The 24,186-nt window shown below is 56.2% G+C and overlaps 1 protein-coding gene across 5 annotated transcripts; it reads left to right on the plus strand.

Moving 5' to 3' along the window:
* The first annotated feature begins 95 nt into the window (after positions 1 to 95).
* CARHSP1 (calcium regulated heat stable protein 1) lies at positions 96 to 23,967 on the plus strand. Of its 5 annotated transcripts, none has more exons than XM_040459062.1 (4): positions 96 to 178; positions 17,791 to 17,955; positions 18,638 to 18,760; positions 20,331 to 23,967. In XM_040459062.1, exons 2-4 carry the CDS (start codon positions 17,798 to 17,800, stop codon positions 20,491 to 20,493), a joined length of 444 nt encoding a protein of 147 aa, XP_040314996.1. In that variant the 5' UTR covers positions 96 to 178; positions 17,791 to 17,797; the 3' UTR covers positions 20,494 to 23,967. The 5 variants fall into 5 exon arrangements, with proteins under 5 accessions (XP_040314996.1, XP_040314993.1, XP_040314994.1 ...); XM_040459059.1 differs by lacking the exon at positions 96 to 178 and adding an exon at positions 14,778 to 14,909; XM_040459060.1 differs by lacking the exon at positions 96 to 178 and adding an exon at positions 15,871 to 16,323.
* The last annotated feature ends 219 nt before the right edge of the window (positions 23,968 to 24,186 follow it).

A 24,186-nucleotide genomic window follows, 5' to 3' on the forward strand; every position in this document is an offset into this window, starting at 1 on the left:
GTCCCGTCGGGGCTGGCCCCGCGCGCCCCGCCCCCTGGCCGTCCGGCGCCCCGGCTCCCATTGGCTGGGAGCTTGTGGAGGCGGAGCCTCGGCGGGCCAGCCCCGCGGAACACGCCCCCTCCCCAGCGAGCCGCTTGCAGTCGGAGCCGAGCAGCTGGCGGAGCGGAGCGGGTCGCAGGTAGGGAGCTCTTCGAACCCGCCAGAAGGGGTGTGGCGGGGTGCCCACCCCGGGGCCCCAGGAGCCGCCGGGACGGGACCTCGGCCTCCTTGCGGCCGCGGCCCGCATTCAGGCCCCTCGTGCAGGGTCTTCCAGGCCGCCGGCAGGGGGCTCGGGGCTGGGTCTCTGGGCCCCCAGGAAATGCCCGGCCGCCGCGGCCTGTTTGGGGAAAGCAGGTTACTCACGCCCGGGAAGGGGCGGGTGTGGCAGCAGCGGGAGGGATTGGGGTCTGGCGTCGGGCAGCGCTCGCGGCGTGCAGTGAAAGCCTCCCCCTCCCTTTCTCCTGTGGGCCGGAGCGTGGGTGGGGGACCCGCGGACCGGAGCGGGGCGCGGCACGGGGAGGGGGCGCAGACTCCCAGCCGGGCGGGGCGGGGCGGGGCGGGGCGGGGCGAGGAGGGCGGGGGGGCGGTGGAGGGGAGCCGCCCTGGCGCCGTGCGATTGGCAGCATCTAGGGGAGGAGCCGCCGGCCGCTCGCGGAGCGTTTGCGCCCGGATGGGGGGCCTCTGGGCGGAGCAGAAGAACTTCACCCGCGCCCACAGGCTCCCTGCCCGCAGGCCCCGCCGGCCGCCCGTGTGCAGGCCGGAAATACAACGTCGTATTTTGATTTTTTAAAAGGAAGCCCCCGGTCCCCACGTCGGTCCCCACGTCTTCTCTGGGGTTGGGAGTGGATGTGTGTGTGGAGTGGGCGGATCGGGGATCAGCCGGTTCCACGCAGGGCCTCGGTTCCCACTGGTGGAGCTGTCTCCAGCTAGGAGGCCTCCCGGAGCCACAGTCTCCCCACCTGTAGACCGGTGGTATAACTTCTCCCTCTCATAACGGGGTGCGAGAGAGTAGAAGGAGGAGGCTAACCCAGTCCCGGGAGAAGTGTCGGCTACCGTCGTATTTTTTACTTGCTTTTGTGATATTTCTCTGTCCCTGTCTCCATTCTTGCTCCTTCTGCCCTTTCGTCACTCGGAAGCCATAGGGAACTTGTAAAAACCATCGGTTCAAATCACCCCCCTGGCTTGAAATCACGGGCTCATGGCCCTAATTGTCTAAGTCCCAAACATGTCCACAGGACTTTCTGGGACCCACCACCGCGACCTTCCTCCCCCAGGGCCTTTGCCCCTGCAAGTTCCCCTGCCAGGAATGAGCTCCCCGCCCCATTATCTTGAAGTGATCATTTTAAGACTCAACGCAGAGCCGCCCACCCCCCCGCCCTCCGGCGGTTTTCGGCCAGGGCCCTCCCCATCTGTGCTCGCTCTCGGGGGCCGCCTTGGTGACCGTGGGCTCTCAGTGCTCGCCTGTCTGCTCTCCCGCCCCCACCTCCCCCAAGTGGCGCCGGAGCCCCTCTGAAAAGAACAGCTTTAAATCCAAATGACAGCCCTGCCTTAGTTTAAAGCTAAGTTCTCTCTTCTGCTTATTGTGGATCTTTGATAAGAAATACAATTGCTGAGAAGTCTGTTTTGCTTGCTGTTTGCTACGAGCATTGTGAAACCTTTCCTGAATGTAACCCGCTATGTAATAGAGTAAGTTGTGAAACTTCCTAAATGTAGTCTGAGATGTAATAGAATAAGTGATTGTACATGAACTAACCGGCATTTCTCGCTTCTGTAAACCCGCTTGCCTAACATATTTTCCCCTTCCCCTTGGTTCCTCAGGTACTTGAGAAAGGGGAGAAATGAGAGACCTGGGCAAACTGTTTGCCTAGTCATCCTGGTCTGTAAAAAACAAACTTAGCTTCAATCCGCTTGCTTAACCATCTTGTTCCGCTTCTGTACAACTGCTTGGCGTAACCACGTATTCTTGACCAATCATTAAGACACCCATACCCCAGTTGTGGTTTGACCTAAAGGCGGGGACCAATTAAATTCTGCTAAGTGTTTAAATTAAGATATCAACCAATAACCGCTCTGTAACCGCGAAGAATCCCTAACTTCCCCATAACTTGTTTGTACCTGTCTATAAAAAGGCCGTAAAAACCTCACTCGGGGCCTCTTAGCGTCACCGGCAACGAGTGAGCAGAGGTCCAGGTTCGAACCTGCAGTAAACGACCCTTGCCGCTTGGCTTTGACTTAGGGCTCTGGTGGTCTTTTGTGGGAGGTTTCGGAACTTCGGGCATTACATTTGGAGGTCCCACCGAGATCTCCCCCGAGCCCACCAGACTTCTGGTCAACGGGTCATATCTGATTCCGATCGGTAAGTAAGCCGGCTCTAACGTTCTTCCTTTTCTCTCTGATCTGTATTTCTTCTCTGGAGAACCGATTCTGTCTGGAAGCTGGTGTGACCCTGGCGGACGCGCTATAGGGCACCTGGCCGGGGTCAGTTGGAGATGTCCACTGACATCTGGGGGCCTTCTTGGCCCATCTGGGGGCCTTCTTGGTCCATCGGGGAACCTTCTTGGTCCATCAGGGGACCTTCTTGGTCCATCGGGGGGCCTTTTTGGCCCATCAGGATTCTTTTCTGTGGGCTGCTTACGCCCAACGCGCCTGCGAACTAAATACTTTCATTTTCTCTATGAACTTCCAGAGTGCTAAGAAATATCTCTAGGCGTCTAAAAGAAAAACCATCTAGGCATGCCAATTGTTACCCGTATTCTGATGTGATGTGTGTCTGTGTGTCTGTCTGTTAAATTGACTGGAATGATTGTTGGGAGTCAGGGGCACGCGCCTGACTTACCCTATGTGTAGTCCCACGGCGTACGCTACGGGATTCGAGTGGGCTCTAACCCGATTTCCACGGTGATCCTCATATGGCTTAAGGCGGTCAAAATCCTTTTGATCCAAGCAGGGGGTTTATACCTGCCTGCCTATGTTAAGAGGCACCTAAGTTCCTGCGAGGGACGCGGATGGGCGAGTACGCGAGTGCTTCTGTGTCAGTCTAAATGTATTGTCACCCCTAGGCCCTTGTAATAACTGCCATCCTAGCCATAACCCTTTCTGTTGGGCTGGCCGAGACGGCACCAGAAAGTTGGAACCACTGTCAGAGATTCTTGTTGGCTCTTGTTTTTCTCTCGTGCGTCGGATGCTTTATCGGAATTAAGTGTTTTCTCGCCTAATCAGAATTAATTATCCCATCCTTTGTTTCTCTCTTTCCTTTTTCCTCAGAAGCATAACATGGGCCAAACGCACAGCACCCCTCTCTCCCTCCTTCTTGCCAACTTCAGGGACGTAAAAGCTAGAGGACACAACTTAAGCCTAGACATTCGCAAGGGAACGTTGATCACCTACTGCCGCTCTGAATGGCCTACCTTTGGGGTCGATTGGCCTACAGAGGGAACCTTCTGCCTCCCTGTAGTCCTTAAAGTAAAATCAAAAATTTTCCTACCAGGGAAAGAAGGTCACTCGGATCAGATTCCCTATATTCTGGTTTGGCAAGATTTAGTGGAAAATCCACCTCCTTGGATGGCCTCTTCCTTAACAGCAGGGTCATGCCAAATCCTAGCGGCTAAACCTATCAACCCTCCCAAGCCGCTAACTCCAACTGCACCTCCTGTTCTCCCCGACAGCCAAGATTGACTTTCCCTTGACCCTCCCCCTTACCAGATTCCTCCTCTTATTCCACAAGCCGCCCCTATCCCTGCTCCCGACCCCATTTCCCCTGCGCCGGCAGAGCCTCCCATAGCCCAGCCGATAGAAGAACTAGAAAATAGGGAGGCTCAACCCGCGCCCATGTCTAATGGGGGCGCAATCCAAGGGCCGGCTGGGCGTACCCGTGGCCGGGCCCCACGTGAGCCAGGATTCCGCCTCCTTGACTCCACCATAGCTTTACCCTTACGGGAAATAGGGCCTCCCGATGATACGGGGAACCCCCGACTTCAATACTGGCCCTTCTCTACCAGTGACCCATATAACTGGAAAACCCAGAATGCCCGATTTTCTGACAACCCTAAAGATTTAATAAGTCTCTTAGTGTTATGTTTACCCACCAACCCACCTGGGATGATTGTCAGCAGTTCCTCCGAATCCTGTTCACCACCGAGGAGCGAGAAAGAATTCAATTGGAAGCAAGAAAGCTGGTTCCTGGAGATGACGGCCAACCCACTGCTAACCTTGATCTCATTAATGCAGCTTTTCCCTTGACCCGACCCCCACAGGATGGCTGGGACTACAACACGGCAGAAGGTAGGGGACGGCTACGCATTTATCGCCAGACTCTAATGTCGGGTCTCCGGGCTGCTGCACGCAAGCCCACTAATTTGGCAAAAGTGTATTCAGTAATACAAGGTAAGACAGAGAGCCCTGCCGCTTATTTAGAAAGATTAATGGAAACCTTCAGACAGTATACCCCCATGAACCCCGAGGCCCCCGAAAATCAAGCTGCTGTTGTAATGGCCTTTGTAAATCAGGCAGCCACTGATATTAAAAAGAAACTCCAGAAGCTAGAGGACCTGGAGGGAAAACAGATTCAGGACTTACTCCGCATTGCCCAGCGTGTCTATAATAATAGAGAGACTCCAGAGGACAGGCAACTTAAAGCTACCGAAAAAATGACCAAAGTCCTGGCTGCTGTTGTCCAAAAGCCCCTGGATAAAGACCAATGTGCCTATTGCAAAGAAAAAGGCCATTGGGCCCGAGAATGCCCTAAAAAGAAAAAGCCACGTCATAATCAAAAACCGTGGCAGCCAAAAACCACACCCGCCCTCTTCACTCAAGATGCAGAATAGGGGGGACGGGGTTCGGATCCCCTCCCCGAACCTAGGGTAACGCTACAAGTGGAGGGGAACCCAGTTCAGTTCCTAGTCGACACAGGGGCACAACATTCGGTCTTGATCAGACCCCATGGAAAAATTTCTGAAAAATCTTCCTGGGTCCAAGGGGCTACCGGAATAAAAAAAAAATCCCTGGACCACCCAGAGGACTGTGGACCTAGGAAATGGAGAGGTCACCCATTCCTTCCTAGTCATCCCCGACAGCCTCTGCCCCTTATTAGGAAGAGACTTGCTCACTAAAATGGGGGCCCAGATTCATTTTACGCCAGGGGGCCCCCAAGTGACTGGCCCTCACAACCAACCCATGACCATACTTACTCTAAGATTAGAAGATGAATATCGACTCCATCAGGAGCCACCCTCACAAAGTCAAAACATAGAGCCCTGGCTCCAGCAGTATCCAGAAGCATGGGCTGAAACCAGGGGTATGGGGTTGGCTAAACATCTCCTGGCTCTATTCATAGAGCTGAAACCGGGGGCAGATCCAGTTCGGGTCCGACAATACCCGATGTCAGTGGAGACCAGAAATGGCATCACGCCACATATCCGTCGCCTCCTAGACTTAGGCATCTTGCGTCCCTGCCATTCAGCCTGGAACACCCCCCTGCTGCCTGTACGAAAACCTAACAGTGCGGACTACTGAGAGAAGTTAACCGCCGAGTCATGGACATACACCCAACAGTACCCAACCCCTATACCCTCCTAAGTGCCCTCAGCCCAGAAAGACAATGGTATACTGTCCTTGATTTGAAAGATGGTTTTTTCAGCCTGCCTCTGGCCCCCAAAAGCCAAGAGCTCTTCGCCTTCGAGTGGTCTGACCCTGAGAGGGGCATAAATGGGCAACTCACCTGGACCCGGCTCCCCCAAGGATTTAAAAACTCACCCACCTTGTTCGATGAGGCACTTCACGAGGATCTGGGCGAGTACCGGAATCAAAACCCCGAAGTGACTCTCTTGCAGTACGTCGACGATCTTTTAATCGCCGCTGAGACTGCCGAAGCTTGCTTGCAAGGCACCAGGAACCTCCTCCGGACACTTGGTGCCCTGGGGTACCGGGCTTCAGCAAAGAAAGCCCAAATTTGCAGATCCGAGGTAACCTACTTGGGGTATCTGTTAAGAGAAGGCCAACAATGGCTCACTGATGCACGGAAGGAAACCGTCCTCCGCATCCCCCGACCCACAACGCAAAGGCAGGTGAGAGAATTCCTGGGATCGGCCGGGTTCTGCCGCTTGTGGATACCTCGGTTCGCCGAGATGGCTAAGCCTCTTTACTGGTCACCCGAGAACAGGCGCCCTTTGAGTGGACAGAGGAAACTGAGCAGGCTTTCCAGCAAATTAAACTCGCCCTGTTGTCGGCGCCAGCCTTAGGGCTCCCCGATGTCTCCAAACCCTTTCATCTCTTCGTAGATGAAAATAAGGGGGTAGCCAAAGCAGTGCTGATGCAACTCCTTGGTCCATGGCCCAGGCCCGTTGCCTATCTTTCAAAAAGACTAGACCCAGTAGCGGCTGGCTGGCCCCCTTGCCTCCGTATGATCGCTGCTACAGCTTTAATGGTAAAGCATGCTGATAAGTTAACTATGGGACAAGAGTTACATGTTACAACCCCTCATGCCATTGAGGGAGTGCTCAAACAACCTCTTGACCGATGGATAAGTAACGCCCGACTGGTTCACTACCAGGGACTATTAGTAAATCCCCTCAGAATCATTTATGCTCCCCCCCGAACACTAAACCCTGCCTCCCTGTTACCAGACCCAGACTTGGATACCCCCCTCCATGACTGCGCTGAGATATTGGCACAGGTTCATGGAGTTCGGGAAGATTTACAGGATCACCCGCTACCAGACGCCGAGGTTACCTGGTTCACTGACGGCAGCAGCTTTGTACATCAGGGTCAAAGATACGCGGGGACAGCAGTCACAACTGAAACTGAGACTGTTTGGGCAGAGCCTTTGCCAGCTAGCACCTCTGCCCAATGGGTTGAACTTGTGGCCTTAACCAAGGCACTGACTTTGGGAAAAGACAAGAGACTAACCGTGTATACCGATAGCAGATATGCTTTTGCTACGGCCCACATACATGGAGCTATATACAGAGAGAGGGGACTGTTAACTGCAGAGGGGAAAACCATCAAAAACAAAGAAGAAATATTGGCTCTTTTAAAGGCACTCTGGCTGCCTAAACGACTAGCCATCATACATTGCCCAGGCCACCAAAAACCGATCACACCGGTGGCCAGAGGAAATAATTTGGCTGACCAGGTGGCCCGAGAGGTGCCCTTACAGGTGGACTATAATTTAATGACCACCCTACCAGACCCCGGTTCAGCTAGTTTACCAGGAAGTCCCACCTACACTAAAGAAGACCTAAACTGGATCCAAAAATTGCCTTTGACTCAGAGCCTTAACGGATGGTGGAGAGCAGCAGACTGTAGCATAATCCTCCCAGAAGAAATGGGAAATAAAGTCTTATCCAAGATGCACCGAGCCACTCATATGGGCACAAGAAAAATGCAAGACTTAATGAGACATGCTAGGATCACCATTAAAGTCTCCAGGACAAAAATTTAACAGATAGTTACTAGCTGTAAATCTTGCCAACTAACTAACGCCACCAACCACGGGAAAAACCCTGGCTCCAGGACCCGCGGAACCAGGCTGGGAGCCTATTGGGAAGTAGACTTCACCGAGGTAAAGCCTGGAAAATATGGATATAAATATTTGTTAGTGTTTATAGATACCTTTTCAGGATGCACAGAGGCCTTCCCCACCAAGCATGAGACTGCGCAGGTAGTAGCAAAGAAAATGTTAGAAGACATCATGCCCAGGTACGGATTCCCTACCCTAATAGGATCAGACAACGGACCAGCATTCATTTCAAAGGTAATACAAGGGATAGCGCAGTTTATTGGGGCTGATTGGAAACTACATTGTGCATATAGACCCCAAAGCTCAGGACAGGTAGAAAGAATAAATAGAATGCTAAAAGAGACCTTGACTAAATTGACCATGGAGACTGGTGCTAACTGGGTAGTCTTACTCCCCTACGCTCTGTTCGGGGTGTGAAACTCCCCCTACAAACTGGGATTAACCCCCTTTGAAATCATGTATGGAGTACCCCCTCCTATAATTCCCAACCTACAGTCTAATGTGTTAACTGAATTTGATGATCATAAACTTCTTATTTCCCTGAGGGAACTCCAGCGCACCCACCAGGAAGTTTGGCCCAGACTGAGAGCCATTTATGAGACCGGGCCCCCTCCTGAGCCGCATCACTACCGACCCGGAGACCGGGTATATGTGCGGAGACATAAGCAAGAGACCCTCCAACCACGGTGGATTGTGATCCTCACTACATCCACCACTCCAAGGTCAATGGGATCGCCACCTGGATCCATTACACCCACGCCCGACCAGCTGATCCATTTGCGGTTCGAGAAGACTTCGTGCCAGAAGCCAACACCGCCTGGACGGTTGACCAGAGTAAGACCCATCCTTTAAAATTGACTCTGCGTCAAAAACCTGACCCCAAAAACCGGCGAAGACCAAGACAGTTGCAGCAACTCAGGATCCACAATGATTGAAGGAACACTCACTAGCGTGCTCCTGCTCACCTCCTACGGACTGATAAGTATTGCGGGCAACCCTCACGTACCCTATACTTTAACTTGGGAGGTTTCTAATTGGGAAACCCATGAAGTCTATAATACTACCACAAAGACAGATGTTCCCTTAAATACCTGGTGGCCTGATCTCTATTTTAATTTAGAACAGATAGCTAAGTCAGTCGGACTAGACCATGGAAGGGGAAAGGAAACAAGAAATTTCTTAAGCGAAACAGGGTTTTATGCATGCCCTGGGTTTGGACAGAATGCTCGCACCACATGTGGGGGAGTTCTCAACTACTACTGTAGGTCCTGGAGTTGTGTCACCGCCAATGACGGTAAATCAAAATGGACGGTAACACCTCTTTACATCGACATGTCATTTGTCAGGCCCTGTGACATAGGTTTTTCCGGCCGAGGATATTACTCAGAAAATTGTAACCTTGTTCGTATCAAATTTCTAGAAGATGGAAGAAAAGAAACTAGATGGACCACTGGGCTTAGTTGGGGAATCTATTTGTATCGGGGACCACCCTACTATGCAGCTGTTATTCAGATAAAACTAAAGGTAGAACCCAAGGTTCCACCAACCCTAGTAGGGCCAAACCAATCAGTAGGGCCCACAAGTAAGCCTAATACTACCCCGCGGTCCACAAATAAGGGTACTAATTCTCCGGCCACTCACGTGGTCACTGTAACCAGGACTACTCCAAAAAAACCCCCCAAAATCCAAACCCCATTCAAAGTTGACCCCTGGGGCGCCTGGGTGGCGCAGTCGGTTAAGCGTCCGACTTCAGCCAGGTCACGATCTCGAGGTCCGTGAGTTCGAGCCCCGCATCGGGCTTTGGGCTGATGGCTCAGAGCCTGGAGCCTGTTTCCGATTCTGTGTCTCCCTCTCTCTCTGCCCCTCCCCCGTTCATGGTCTGTCTTTCTCTGTCCCAAAAATAAATAAACGTTGAAAAAAAAAAAAAGAAAAAAAAATTAAAGAAAAAAAAAGATGACCCCTTATGGGTAATGATAAATAACATCTATCAGGCCTTAAATCATACTAAACCCAATAAAACAGAAGCTTGTTGGTTGTGCTATTCCACAAAACCTCCCTTTTAGGAGTCATTAGCAATAGTAGGAGATTATAGCACTGCAAACAACTCAGACACTTGCAATTGGGGACAGAGAAGACCCGGCCTCACACTACCGGCGCTTACGGGAAATGGGACATGTATAGGAACAGCGCCAACAAAATATAGCCACTTATGCATAAATAACAGGAATATATTCAATACTTCAGAAAACTGGATTATTCCACCAAATAACTCATGGTGGCTTTGTTCTCATGTGGGATTAACCCCCTGCCTCTATAAGGATATGTTCAATCAGTCAGAATTCTGTGTAATGGTAATTGTGTTCCCAAAAATCACATACCACACAGCTGAGTATATAGACCAGATGTGGATCGCACCAAAAAGAGTAACTAAGAGAGCACTCATTACTGCAGGGGCTCTAACTCTAGCCACCATATTCGGGCTCGGGGCCATCGGAACAGGGACAGGGATCTCGGCCTTAACTATACAAAACAAGGGATTTAGTATACTTAGAGAAGCGGTTGACAAAGATATAGAAAGAATAGAAACTGCCATCACTTCGCTTGAAAAGTCCCTAACCTCCCACTCGGAAGTAGTTTTACAAAACAGGAGAGGATTAGACCTGCTGTTCCTACAGCAAGGTGGTCTCTGTGCAGCACTAGGAGAAGAATGTTGTTTCTATGCTGACCACACAGGAATAGTAAGAGATTCTATGGCCAAGGTCCGAGAAGGGCTAAATAAACGAAAAAAAGGAAAGAGAACAGGAGGCAGGATGGTTTGAATCCTGGTTCAGTGCATCCCCATGGTTAACTACCCTGCTCTCCTCTTTAATCGGGCCTCTGGCCATCCTACTTCTCGCTCTCACATCAGGCCCCTGCATCATAAACAAAATTATTAATTTTGTCCAAGACAGGTTCAATGCTATACAATTAATGGTCTTACGAACTCAGTACCAACCGCTCGAGACATTACAAATAGAAAACTGAAGATCCAAGATTGGCTCTTTAGGCACAAGAAAAAGGGGGGAATGAAAAGAACAGCTTTAAATCCAAATGACAGCCCTGCCTTACTTTAAAGCTAAGTTCTCTCTTCTACTTATTATGGATCTTTGATAAGAAATACAATTGCTGAGGGGCGCCTGGGTGGCGCAGTCAGTTAAGCGTCCGACTTCAGCCAGGTCACGATCTCGCGGTCCGGGAGTTCGAGCCCCGCGTCGGGCTCTGGGCTGATGGCTCGGAGCCTGGAGCCTGTTTCCGATTCTGTGTCTCCCTCTCTCTCTGCCCCTCCCCGTTCATGCTGTGTCTCTCTCTGTCCCCAAAATAAATAAAAAACGTTGAAAAAAAATTTAAAAAAAAAAAGAAATACAATTGCTGAGAAGTCTGTTTTGCTTGCTGTTTGCTACGAGCATTGTGATACCTTTCCTGAATGTAACCCGCTATGTAATAGAGTAAGTTGTGAAACTTCCTAAATGTAGTCTGGGATGTAATAGAATAAGTGATTGTACATGAACTAACCGGCATTTCTCGCTTCTGTAAACCCGCTTGCCTAACATATTTTCCCCTTCCCCTTGGTTCCTCAGGTACTTGAGAAAGGGGAGAAATGAGAGACCTGGGCAAACTGTTTGCCTAGTCATCCTGGTCTGTAAAAAACAAACTTAGCTTCAATCCGCTTGCTTAACCATCTTGTTCCGCTTCTGTACAACTGCTTGGCGTAACCGCGAAGAATCCCTAACTTCCCCATAACTTGTTTGTACCTGTCTATAAAAAGGCTGTAAAAACCTCACTCGGGGCCTCTTAGCGTCACCGGCAACGAGTGAGCGGAGGTCCAGGTTCGAACCTGCAACAAACGACCCTTGCTGCTTGGCTTTGACTTAGGGCTCTGGTGGTCTTTTGTGGGAGGTTTCGGAACTTCGGGCATTACACCTCCAGGGCAAGAACTGGGTCCTGTAGCGTCGTGGAGCTGAGCCAGACCCAGCGGGGCCCTGGGGGCCCTGGGGCACGGCTGAGGGTACGGCTGAGGGTGCGTTCTCCTGGGAGGCAGACGGTCTTCCTTTGTCCCGTGGAGTGGCAGAGTCAGGGCTTTTCGTTTGTGTGCCATCAGCAGGGACTGGAATGGGAGGGATTATTCTAGGTCGCCCCATGTCTGACAGTTTCACCATTAGCGACTCAACTATTGTTGGCTGAGCCCTTTGTAGCTGGCACCGTCTGCGCCACGTTTGCGGGCCTGGGGTGCTGCATTACTCTCCCGTTTGACAAATAAAGAAACTGAGGAATGGGGCGGTGAGGTCTCTCGCCAGGGGTCACATAGGGGAGCAAAGAGTAGAGTCAGGCCGAGACTCGGGTCAGCAGCCTTAGCCGCTGGGTGGTGGGGTGGAGGCAAGGATGCCGTGTGGGAATACGTGACCTGGGGGTGATGGGGTTCTGGTTACGAGCTGGGGCGGGCCCGGGGGTGGGGGCGGGGCGCGGTGCTGGGGGACCTTCTCGGGGGTGGGGGGTGCTGGTCCTGCCGAGGCGTCGTCGTCGGGGTGCTCCTGGGTGGGGCGGGCAATGCTGGAGGGGCCGCCAGTCCTTTGGGTTTCCGGCCTCTTCCCGGCACTCTGGGGCCCCGGCGGGGGGGGGGGGGTGCGGGGGGAGTGCGAGAGAGCAGTTCCCAGAGGGGCACAGCCTGGAGGGGACTCCGGCCGGGCCGCGTCTCTGTCTCTCCGCGGGCGGGCGGCACCCTCTGCCTAGTTTTTGTCTGTCTTTGCAGCCAGCTCTTTTGGCCCCAGGTGCTGGGGCGCTGGCTGGCGCTCCAGCAGAGGCCGTCCCTGCCGCCGCCCCCCCCCCGCCCCCCGCCCGCTCTCCCCCACTCCCCGCCCCTCCCCTGCATCCCCTCCATCCTCTCCCTCCCCCGCGGGAGCTCGCTCTCTCCCGAACAATGGAAGGGAATGTGGCGGAGGCCAGCCTCAGGCCCCCTCCTGGGGCCTCTCTTGTTTCCTGGGACCCTTCTGTCGGGCCTCAGCCGAGCTGACCTGCCCCTCAGTTCCCCCACATTGGGGCCCAGCTGGACTGGAGCTCGGGAGGGGAGTCCCTGAGTCTCAGCCTCAGTTTACAAAGGAAGAACCTGGGCTGACAAAGGAGTAACTGGCTGACTCATCTAGAACCTCACCCCTTTTCGCCCCCAGTTTCCCTTTCACCCACCTGGTTCCAGCCGGGGCCCTGCCACCCACTGGCTGTGAGGGTGGGCAGGTCGTCAGCCCGCCCAACTCTGGGGTTTCTGTGCCTTCTGTGGACCAGTGGCACCTGGCTCACCGGGAGCACTTTTGAATTCCAGAGTCTCGGGGCCCCATCCTCGACCTTCAGAATCAGATTCTGCATTTTGTCCCCCTCCCCAGAGACTTGTGGGGACACTAAAGTGTGAGCACCTCTCTGTGCCTTAGTTTCCCCACCTGTAAAATGGGGATGATAAAAGCACCTCCCCCTGTTGTGCGGGACGTGGGGACGCATCTCGCTCCGTCTGGCCCCAGTGCCCTGCCCCCTTCCTTTTGTGTGGACTAGTTCGGAGCCCTCCCCACGCGGCAGCAGTGGCCTGGCCCTGCAGCTGGGTGTCTGCCTTCCCCCAGCCAGAAACCCACAGAAGGCTTTCCAGTGTAAGCTTGGTGTGGTCTGGCTCTGCCAAGAGCCACACAGAACGAAGCATGCCACTTGGACCCAGGTCTTGCTCCCCCACATCTCCACCTTCCTACCCTCAGATGTGTGAAAGCTACCAAGAATGGAGCCTTGGGAAATGAATTGTGAACTCCCTCTCACTAAAGTGTGAATGGTTGAAAACACTGCCAAGGCTCCACTCCCTGGACTAAGCACCCCGCTCTTTGGCTTAAGAGTGACTCACCCTTGGTGGGTTGGTGGGTTCTCAAGGCAAGAGGACAGGAGGTGGCGGCTAATGTAGGGTTATCTGGAGCCCCCAGATACGTGAGGGGGTTGATGGGGGGTGGGTTGGGAAGGCCCGATTCTGGTGCCTGGCTGAACTCCGACAACCTAAGAGGAGGACCAGCCCGGCCTGTGGAAAATTCCCAGGCTATTTTGGGTTGAGACCCCCTTCCCCACCCTTTCCTGGGATCTGGTTGGAGGCCTTGCTGACACACCCCTCTCTGAAGGCAGCCAGGGTGGGCGTGGCTTCCTGACTCCCTCACCTCTAGACCCTGGGTCCCCCCTCCCCTGGCTGAGCATTGTTGAGGACCTGGGGCGGTAGCTGATGGAGGTGGGGGAGTGGGAGGGGAGCACCCCCCCCAGACCACCTGCTTTGAAATGCAAACCCTCATTCCTGCCCCCCTCCCCTGCTTGCTTTTTCTCCATGACATTTTCACTGTCCCACATACTGTGGGTCTCACTAGTTTACTTACTAGCTGGGGGACCCAGGCAAGTTACTTGACACTTTGTGCCTCGGTTTTGCCATCAGTGAAATGGAGATGAATGAGCTGTGATGCGTCAAGTGCTGTGAGCACTTCCCGGTTGCAGGACACTTCTTGTCCTGGTGGTTGTGGGGTCCAGTCCCTGAGCCCAAGCTCCTGTGGGCAGGAATTAGCTATCCTGGTTTCCATTTCCTGTGCCTAGTGGGGGGCCCAGTAACTGTTACTTGGAAAGGATGCAGCCTTCGTCCGTCCTTGTCCTCGGGTGCCCCGTTCCTCTGATGCCCTAAGTGGCCAGTGTGCTTGGGGAGTGGGGGGGGGGCACGTGCGGCCCCCGCTGGTCCAGTAGTGTGCACACACAGTGACATGCTCGTGTGTGTGTACACACATATACTTGTGTGTATACACATATACACGTGCACACAGCACAGTGGCTGTGACGTGCCTTGGCAGGAGGGACGTTGGTCCGAGTTTGCTGCAGATCGGAGGCCCATCCCAGGTCTGAGCTTCGGGCACCTGTCTGCACCCTGCTTCTGCGGGGGGGAGTTGAGTGTGTGGGCTGCTCACGGAGGGCGCGCTGGTCGCAGAGCGCGGCCCTGCCTCCTCCCGCCCTGGGCTGTGCTGGGGGGTGTGGGGCCGGGCTTCGGGACCCCTCTCCCCATCTGTGCTTGGGGAGGCAGCAGCGGCTGCTGGGTTGGCTCCTGGGTGACCGGCTGCCCCCTCCCCCAGCTGTTTTCCTTACAGCTGGACTCTGACCCGACCTCCCCCACACAGAGGCCATTCACTGCTGGGCCCTGGGGGTGGGCTGGCTCCTGGCCAGGCCCCAGCTGCTCTCCTCCAGCTCAGATGGCCGGAGAGAGGCAGGCAGGGGGTGGTGAAGGCCCCAGGGTCTCCCCGCACCCCTCCATCCCGGTTTCTAACACTGCCAGGTGAGTGGGACGGTCCCCACCCCCGCTGGACTGTGCCAGCTGGAGCACGCCGAGCGCACAATGGCCGCCAGCCGGTGCTCCTGGTTCTGGGGCTGGTTGAGAAGGGAGCCCTGCTCGGGGCGCCTGGGCGGGTCAGGAGGTTAAGCATCTGAGTCTTGATTTCGGCTCAGGTCATGATCTCACAGTTTGTGGGTTCGAGCCCCGCATTGGGCTCTGTGCTGACAGCACAGAGCCTGCGTGGGATTCTGTCTCCCTCTCTCTCTGCCCCTCCCGTTCACGCTTTCCCTCTCTCTCTCAAAATGAAAATGAAAATTAAGACAAAACCAAACAAGAATTTAAGGAGAGAATCGTGCTCTGTGCCGGCCCCAGCTCTGGGCCCTAGGGACGTGGAGGGACCCTGTGCAGCCCTCAGGTTCCTTGCCCGCCAAGGCTGTGGGCTGCTCTTGGCATCTCTGAGGGTTGGGTGTATTTGGGGATTCGGGGATGCTGGGATGGAGAGAAAGGGGCCCCTAATTTGAGCCTGTTGCATTAATTCAGGGGGAGGTGGGTATGGTAAGGGGCATGGGACTGACAGATGGACAGATGGGTGTGAGGAGAGGAAGACGCACACGATGTTGTTGATCCCCGTAGTTCCTCAGCCGGCCCTCTCCCGGCTCTCTGTCCCTGGTGCCCACCACACTGCCCCCTTGCTGGCCTTCAGCCACACCTGGGTGGGCTCTTGCCAACCACGGGGCCTTTGCATAGGCTGTTCTGTCTGCCTGGAAGAGCCTCCCTCTCTTTTTGAAAGGTTGACTCTTACTGTTTAGGACCCAGCTTTCCCCTCGTTAGAGAATCATCTCCACCCTGGTACTCTGTCTCCCCGTGTATTTCTTACCAGCCCTTCTGGGAATCTGTAGCGATCTTATTCATGTGTCTATTTACCTGTTTATTCTCTGACTCCAGACTCAGGCCCTGTGTCTCTAGTGCCATGAACTAGGGCCTGACACTGATCACCTGTTTGTCGAATGACCTTATGATGGCAGTTATAACAGTCCTAGCTGATAGGCCCTGCTCACTTGTTCTGGGTAGATAGCGTGCTGAGTGCTTAGCGTGTAGTATTTCATTTCAACTTCATGGCCGTGGTGTGAGGTCAGATGTGCCTGACTCCAGAGGAGGAGAAGGAGACTGGACGGAAGAAGAGGGGGCTGTTCCCTCCCCCTGGTGTCCCATCTGCTGTCCTGGGAGGCCTGGGCAAGGCGCTCCCTTCTCTGGATCAGCACCCTTCCCAGAACCCCAAGCATTGGAACATTCCAGGACTCTATGACCTGTATTGGTGGGTGGTGCTGGAGCCCTGACCCCCCAGCCGAGCAGCCGGGGCCCGCATGAGGTGGGGGCTCCCCGGTCCTCCTTGGCGGTGGCTGCAGCTGAGAGAAGGGTCAGGAGGTAACTATGTCACTTCCTCCAGGCGGGCAGCCGGCCTTCTCCCTTCCCAGCCAGGCAGAACTAAGGCCAGACGGCTGTGTGGGGGACTGAGGGGAGACTCAGGGGGAGGGGGACAGGTTGGGGGGAGGAACCAGGCCTGTTCCTTGGGGGGGGTTTGGGTTGCGGGCAGAGGCAGCTCTGCTGGGTGATGTAGGTTGAAACCCCAGTGCTCTGGGGCCACTGAGTCCATATAAATGAGGGAAGCAGGGGTGGCGAATGGCAGTTCGAGGTTGTCAGAGCTTCGAGTTTTGTTTTTCCAAGAGTAGTGGGAAGCCTGCGTTGGGATGTTTTCAGCGTGAAAACCCTGTGTGAGCCACATAAGCCCGTCGGCCTGCTTCCGTCCCACCGTGGCGTGCCTGGGTGAAGGAGGAGTTCGGGGTTCCTCCGCCATCCCTGCCACGGGGCCCCGCTCTGGTTCGTGTCCTCTGCAGGTGCCGGGGGACGCCCACTCGGCCGCCCCACTTTGCAGATGGGGAAATTGGTCCCAGAGAGCGGAAAGGACTTACCCAAGCCCCTCTGGCTCCTGAGCTTTGCTTTCTTTCCTGGTGACCTTGAGCCCAGGCCGAGGTAGCGCGGGTGCCTTGGCAGTCGGTCACGTGTTCAGTGCAACGGCCACGTCCTGCTCTTGGCAAAAGTGCCAGAGTCCGCTCCCCCTAGGCCCCCAGCCAGGTCTGATCCCACCTCTGATACATGTTAAGGGTCACCGAGGGAACTGGAGTTCCTGGCAGCCAGTGACCCAGGCAGCTTGCAAACTGACTGAGCGCCTGGTGGAGATGGCTGTCTTGGCGATGGTCCTGCCACTGAGGGTCCCTCAGGCCCACTGTCCTAGATGCAAGCTTGTGACGGCCCCTGGGGGATCCAGACCTGGGGTCTGCGCCTCTCGGGTGTGTGTCCAGAGTTTCTCTGGGGGGAATGCTGTGTGCTCTGCCCTCTTTTACCCCCGCCTTCCGGAACCACAGTGCCTGGCTAAGTGCTTGACTTAGCAGGTCAAGGCTGTTGAGTGGCTGGAGTGTGACCTAGGTAGCTGGCAGTAAAGGATCCCTGCCCGCCTGCCCTGCCTCCCTTGCCGCCCTCTTCCTTCCCTCCCTTTCACAAGTATTGACTAAGTGCCCTGAGTGTGCCGGGGGCACAGAGGGGACTGATGGCATCCGTGACGTGGGGCGAGCAGGCATTTCCGGGCAGGGCGATGCCCGAGGGAGGCCGCGGCTGCCGCGGGAGCCGAGGAGGCACCTGACCCAGCTGGGGCGAGCCTGGCCTGCTGCCGGATAAGGTGACCTCCACGCCGAGTGAGCCTCGCGCCTGCATTGCGCAGCCGAGAATGTGGGTCTCCGATGGGAGACTGTCAGACATGGGGGTGGGCTGCATCCGGGGTCCCCCCTTGCAGGGCATGAGCCCCTGAGAGCCCTCGGTGTCTTCCTAGGTCAGCCATGTCATCTCAGCCACCTCCACCGCCACAGCCCCCAACACACCAGGCTTCGGTCAGGCTGCTGGACACCCAGCGGGCCCGAGATCGGTCACCGTCCCCTCTCCGGGGCAACGTGGTCCCGAGCCCGCTGCCCACCCGCCGGACGAGGACCTTCTCGGCGTGAGTCTCGGGCTAGCCTCCTGCCCAGGGCCAGAGTCATTGTATCTGGCCATCTCTGTGACTCAGTGTCCCGGTCTGTCACGTGGGGAGACTTGGGTTGGGGTAAGGACTGGTGAGGCACCCTGTAAACTCTGGAAGGCAATGTCCCAGGTCCCTTGAGCCTGTGGCAGGCTGGGGTTCATAACAAGTGGGAAATCACTGGGGTCTTAAATCAATGGGTTTTAACCATGCACAAGCCTCTTCCTTTGTCGGACCGACCTCGACTTCCTCAGCTGCAAAATGGGGACAGCAGCAGGCTGGGGCACAGTGCTGCAAAGGACCTGCACAGTGCCTGGGAGCTGTAGATCTCAGGCCCAAGTTGTAGAGGCTGCTGCCGTCACTAATAGTGTTCAGAGGGATGCTCGGAGAGATTTTAGTCTAACCCCCTTTTTGGATAGAGAAACTGAGGCCTGAGAAAATTTGCTGGGGTCGTCAGAGAGTCACTCTTATTAGAGTCTTTGTGAATGGCTCCCAGAGTTGTGCAGTTCACAACCTGCATAGCTATACATAATGGCCCTGGTTACTATCCGGGGCATGGCTTTTAAGGGGGCACTGGGATGAGCTGGGTATGCCTCAGGAGAGTGGGTGGCTGTTCTGGAGGGCTGGTAGGGGCCCCCACTCACACTTTCCCCCCCTCTTTCAGGACGGTGCGGGCTTCGCAAGGTCCTGTCTACAAAGGAGTCTGCAAATGCTTCTGTCGATCCAAGGGCCACGGCTTCATTACCCCGGCCGATGGTGGCCCCGACATCTTCCTGCACATTTCTGAGTGAGTCAGGGCTGGTTTGGGCGGTTTGGGGCTGGGCAAGGAGGCAGGGGGAGTGTGTGACTGACAGGCGCTGCGTGTGAGGGCGTGAGCCTCTGCCTGTGACCTGTGTGTGACTGTTTGGGGGTGGGGCGTGTGGGAGGCTGCAGGTGACAGTCTGCACGTGTATGTGACGGAGAGCGAGACAGAGGGAGAGAGGGAGAGACTGTTGAGAACCATGGGATGGGTCTGGTGGATGGGAGGGGTGTCACTGAGCTGCGGAGTGCGTGTGACCCAGAGTCTGACTTCCTGCCTGCCTTGGGGGAGCCACTCAGTGAGGCTGGGGGCTGCCCAGCCCCTCTGCTCCAGGAAGGAAGTTTGGAGCTGGGCCCTTTCTCCTGCGACTTGCTCACTGACGTCCTTCCTTCCTGAGTGTCTGGAAACCCTTGGGAGGCTGAGGCTGAGGCGGGGCCCGCACGTCCGCGGCCTTGAGGCTGGAAGGCATCCAGCGGCCCGTGCTTCGCTCCCTCCCCCAGTCAGCCTTCAGCTATGGGGGGACCGAATCGGGCACCGCCTTGCCCCTGCCCCGTTCTTTGGCCTCTGCACCCCCAATCTTTTAGTCTGTGGCAGGCCGAGTCCTATGCCACACGGCAGACCGGGCAAAATATAAACACCCCGTTTTTGGAGATAGGGTACCGTTGCAAATGTCCCCCCAAAGTCCTTACATGCCAGGCCTCGCACAGGCTCCCGGAGAGTACAGACAGCAGCAGGGTGTTAAAGCCACGCATCTGATGGGTGCGTGAATGCGTATGTGGCCGTGAAAATGTGTCTTCATGTCGCCTCTTTCCGGAAGGGATCTGTAGTGGTTTACAAGGATATTCGCAGTGCACCATGAAAGATCAGTAAGGAAAACCGGGGGCGGGGGTGGGGGTGGGGGCGAGTCAGAGAGATGGACGTGCGGCATCCTGGTGGCCCGACCAAAGAGGGAAGCACCGTTGGCCACGTGCGCTTTCCCTCAAGGCGAAATCCCTCAGATCAGTTCCAGGATCTGAAGGGGATTTTCCTCTTGCTGGAGGTGTCCTCGGGGGGCATCAGCATGGGCACCTCACCAGGGTGGGTGAAATGGTGACTTGTGTCCCATAGGGAGTACGGTCACAGGGAGGGAACCCTCCTGGAACTCGCGTTCAGCACGGAAGGGACTTGCCTTCAGGCTTGCTGGGTGTCTGGGAAGCGGGAGGGCAGACACGCACGCAGCTGGGGTTCGGGGCTCTCTTGGGACCAGGGCGGCTCTCAACCGTTACGCTGACGGCCTTGTTCTCTCTGGCCCAGACTGGCTCTCCCTGCTCTTGTGTCCACAGGCCGATGACACCCATGCGACGGACAGTATGAGCTCCTGCAGAGGCAGAGCTCGGTCTGGGCCTCAGTGCGGGGAGGCTGGGGGGACCTGGTCCCGCAGAGACACGGTGGCTCCCTGGTGGCAGGGCAGGAGGGGCAGGTGCTCCAAAAGCTCGGGCTGGGGTCCTGGGTGCGGCACGGAGCTGAGTGAGGCTTTTGTGGGCGCTGGGCACTGAACGCTGTCTCCCTGCTCCCACAGCGTGGAGGGGGAGTATGTCCCCGTGGAAGGCGACGAGGTCACCTATAAGATGTGCTCCATCCCCCCCAAGAACGAGAAGCTGCAGGCCGTGGAGGTGGTCATCACCCATCTGGCCCCGGGCACCAAGCACGAGACCTGGTCCGGCCACGTCGTCAGCTCCTAGGAGACGCCGGAAGCATCCCTTCTCCTGGGCTCGCGGGAGACTCTGGGGGGGAGGAGGAGGCAGAACCAAACTGCAGATGACGGTCTACCGCTTGAGAGGGGGCTTCAGAGCGGGGAGCACGGTCCCTTTCAAGCATCTTCCGGAGGAAGGGGCGATGGGGACAGGCACTGGCATGCTCTCGGCCACCAGCACAGCCTTGGACCGTTCCAACAGCCTCTCACCATCTGAAAAGCATTAAAAGCATGGAAAAAGGAGGGGTGCCCGCTGGTGGCTGAGTGGATGGTCCAACCCCAGCCCCGGGAGTGGGTCAGGTGGGCGCTTCCCCAGCCCACAGAGTCCTTGTGCCCCTGGGCTGGAGGCTCAGAATCCCCAGATCCAGCCCGCCCCGGGGGGGGCTGACGGGAGGCCCTGTGCGTTTCCCACCTGCGCCTACCCTCCTTGTGTCTGTGTTTGGCCCTCAGCAAAGCGGGCTCTTTTCTGTTGGTCTGTTTGGTTTGTTCTAGGGGAGCTGGCCTCACCGGGCAGGGGGGCACGAGAGCGGGGGTCTTTGGTGCGTTTGCAGCGGGAAGAATCCCAACTGGGTGCCTGGGAAAAGAGTTTCCCCAGGAGCCCTGAGCCCTCCCCTCGGCCATGCCGTGCTCAGCTGAATCCTCTCTCCTCCTACCCTCAATTTAACAGACAGTTCACAGCCGTGGTCGTTTAGGTGGTGGGTCGGGGTGGGGGTGGGAGAAGGGCGGGTCTTTGTTTAAGATCAGAGCTCGGTCCAGAACCCTCCGGAACAGAGTCGGTCGGTGGTGGTGGCTCGCTTCTCAACAGCCTGGTAAAGTCAAAACTTGGAGGAGAAAATGCCCCTTTGGTGATGGGGTTTTCCTGAAAACTGGTGTTAAGAAAAGCTGAGGGTTTGTTTGTTTGTTTGTTTGTTTTCTTCGCTAATAACCAAGGCTTTTGCCCAGGGCCAACCCTGTTTGCACTTGGCTGTCGACATTTCGAACCCTTGTAGATATTTTCCATACACAAGTCCTGAGGCTTTTCTTTGCGGTGGCTTGCTTTGGCTCTAAGGGTGATGTAAAAATAGAAATAGCTGGGTGGGTGATAATGTTTTGAAATGTGTGGCTTCAGAGGCGAGGCCGAGTGCCTCGGTCTGTGGGTGGATTGGTCTTTAAGCGTAGGAATGGCTTCCTTTGCAAGATAGAACTCTTTTGCTCATGACCGGCGGGAGCTGTCTGAAAATTGGCAAATAGCGTTTGGCTGTGTGCATGCGAACAGCCCGCTGCAGTCAGCGGTGGATCTGCCATTTCCTGGCCTGTTGTGCCCCTCAAAGGGTCCTCGGTCTGCTGCCTCTGCCTTCTGCTGGGTCCAGGGTGGCCCTTGCCCTCCAGCCTGTTTCCGCAGGCCCTCTGGAGACACCACACTTCCTGAGCCACTTCTGCCAAGGACCTTCGGGCTCCCAGAGGTCGAGAGCCTGCGTCTAAACCCCACCCCCGGGGGTGTTCCTGGTCTTGGCCTGGCCTCGGCGGTCGGGGCTCTTTGCGGACGCGTTCTCGTTCTTGGTCGGACACAGAGTCTCCATTTACAAGAAGCTCTGGGAGGAGCCTGGTGCCGGTGATGAGCTGGGGTGGCGTCCGGGATTCCTTCCCTCTCTCCTCCCGCCCGCCACCTCTGTCTCAATAAAGTGTGTTCTGTGCAAGGCTGGGTGTTGTCCGTGAGGGTGGAGGCCGGCTTCTGGAAGCCAGCAGGTAAGGGCGTCTTCCCAAACGGGGCTGACCCCCTGCTCCACCATCTGGCTTTTGAGGCTGCTGAATAAGAGAGTGGGATCATCCCCTTTTCTGTAATCATCACATTCTCCAGCGTAGGGCGGCTTAGCAGTAGAGGGCGGCTTCGCGTGAGCAAAATGCCACTGACTGCGTCAGCTGTGGCTAAATGTTGATGCATTTGGACGTTTCCCGCGTGAGCAGCAGCAGGGAGAGGCAGGGCCGGCCGGACAAAGGTTAGTCGGGAAGCAGGAGGTGCGAAAGCCTGTGGTCTCCTTGTCCGGGAGCGCAGCGGGGAGATGCAGGGCCGTGGGCGGACGCTGGGCCGTTCTGGGTTGGACTTTGGGTTAGGCTGGGACGGTCTTGCCCGGCCAGCGTCTCCAAAGGGCGGGTAGATCATTTTTATTAGCGCAGAGGTGGATGTTTTTACTGCGGTACTGATTTTCAAAGCGTACTGGGGAAACGTCCAGTCAGCCCCTTGAACCTGGGTAGGGAGAAGTTGAAGTAGGCATTTATTCACAACAAGGAGACGTGTCCCAGCGCCGCACTCGGCATCGGACGGGGGGTGCTGAGCCTGGAGAGGGTGCCCCAGTCCAGCTCCGAGTGAAGGGTTGAGCGGTGGTGGGAGGGAGCCCGGGGCCTGGCTGCGGGGGCAAGTGGCCCGACGGGCCAAGGACAAGAGTGGTTAAGCAGGAGGAAGTAGCGGTTGGAGAAGAGGTGATTCAGGGCCTCCGCCGCTTTGCCCGAATCTGCAAGATGGGCCCAGCTCTGTCGTCCAGGGGCCGCCTGCCCGCTGGCTGGAGAGACCTCGCAGGGCGTCCTGCGGATCCCGAGACCCGCGTTCCCTCCCTCGGGATGGAGAGCTGGCGCCTCCCTCCAGGCGAGGACGGCCTTCCTGGGGGGTTCTCCCTCCAGTAGCCCCGGGTGTGCCCTCCTCGCGGCTGCTGAGTCCAGGGTCAACCTCTGCCTCCCTCTTGCTCAACACTCAGCTGTGGTGTGTGTTTGTTGTGATGGTGTCCGTCCTGCCTGCTGAGGGACCCCCCTCCCCACCCTGCCCGGCCCCGGGGGAGGGGGGGTGACTAACAGTGCCTGCCCTGCAGGGTTCCTGGGGGCTAGTTCAGTTAGTAGTAGCTCGGCTGCAGGTCCTCTAAGCCCCCCACAGAGGTAGGGCTGCACCCCACCTGACAGATGAGCAGACGAGCTGGGGTGAACCGGTCCTGAGTCCCCCGGCTGGTCTGCGGCACAGCCAGGGATTGAGTCCCGGCAGCGAGGTGCAGACGTTCTGCCTTATGTGTCCCCGTTGCAGTGGGAGGGCAGGAGGCAGTGCAGAGGGAAGGCCTGGGAGGTGAAGGGCCCAGCCTGCCGGCCTCAGGGCACCCGGGCAGGACTCTCCAGTTATAAAGGTTAGGACAAGTTTGAGTGAGACTCCATTGTCTTGCTTTGCTGTAGCAAGTTAAGGAACCTTCCAGGGAATCGTGGGTCCTCACCCCTGGGCAGGAAAGCTCATGCCGGCAGGCCTGGATGCGCGAAGCCCTGCCCCTGCAGAAACACCGGGAACCAGAGTGTCAGAAACGGTGGCTTTTGGATCTGCACGGGCTGGGCTTTCTTTCCTGAATCTGAGAGGATACCACAGCTAAGCGTTCACTTTGCCATTCGTGTGACAAAGGAAGAAAAAGTCATCAGAATGAGAAATAGGAAACAATAAAATCACTTTAATTTGCTTCTTTTCATTGTGAAAGGTCATTACAATATCATTTGCAAAATTCAACAAAAGGTGCCACGGGGTAGCTTTGTCCTGGGAACCACTGTGCCACGTCACCCTGTGTGGTCATGCGGGCAGACTGCCCCCAACCGGACCGTGCTGAGACAGGCCTCGGGGTCCCCAGCAGGCTTGGACGGAAGCCGCTTCCGTGGAGAGGAACGCACCTGGCGGGGGGGGGGG

The sequence above is a fragment of the Herpailurus yagouaroundi genome, unplaced genomic scaffold, assembly GCF_014898765.1.
Source record: "Herpailurus yagouaroundi ecotype Mexico unplaced genomic scaffold, PumYag 222, whole genome shotgun sequence".
Classification (NCBI taxonomy): Eukaryota; Metazoa; Chordata; class Mammalia; order Carnivora; family Felidae; genus Herpailurus; species Herpailurus yagouaroundi.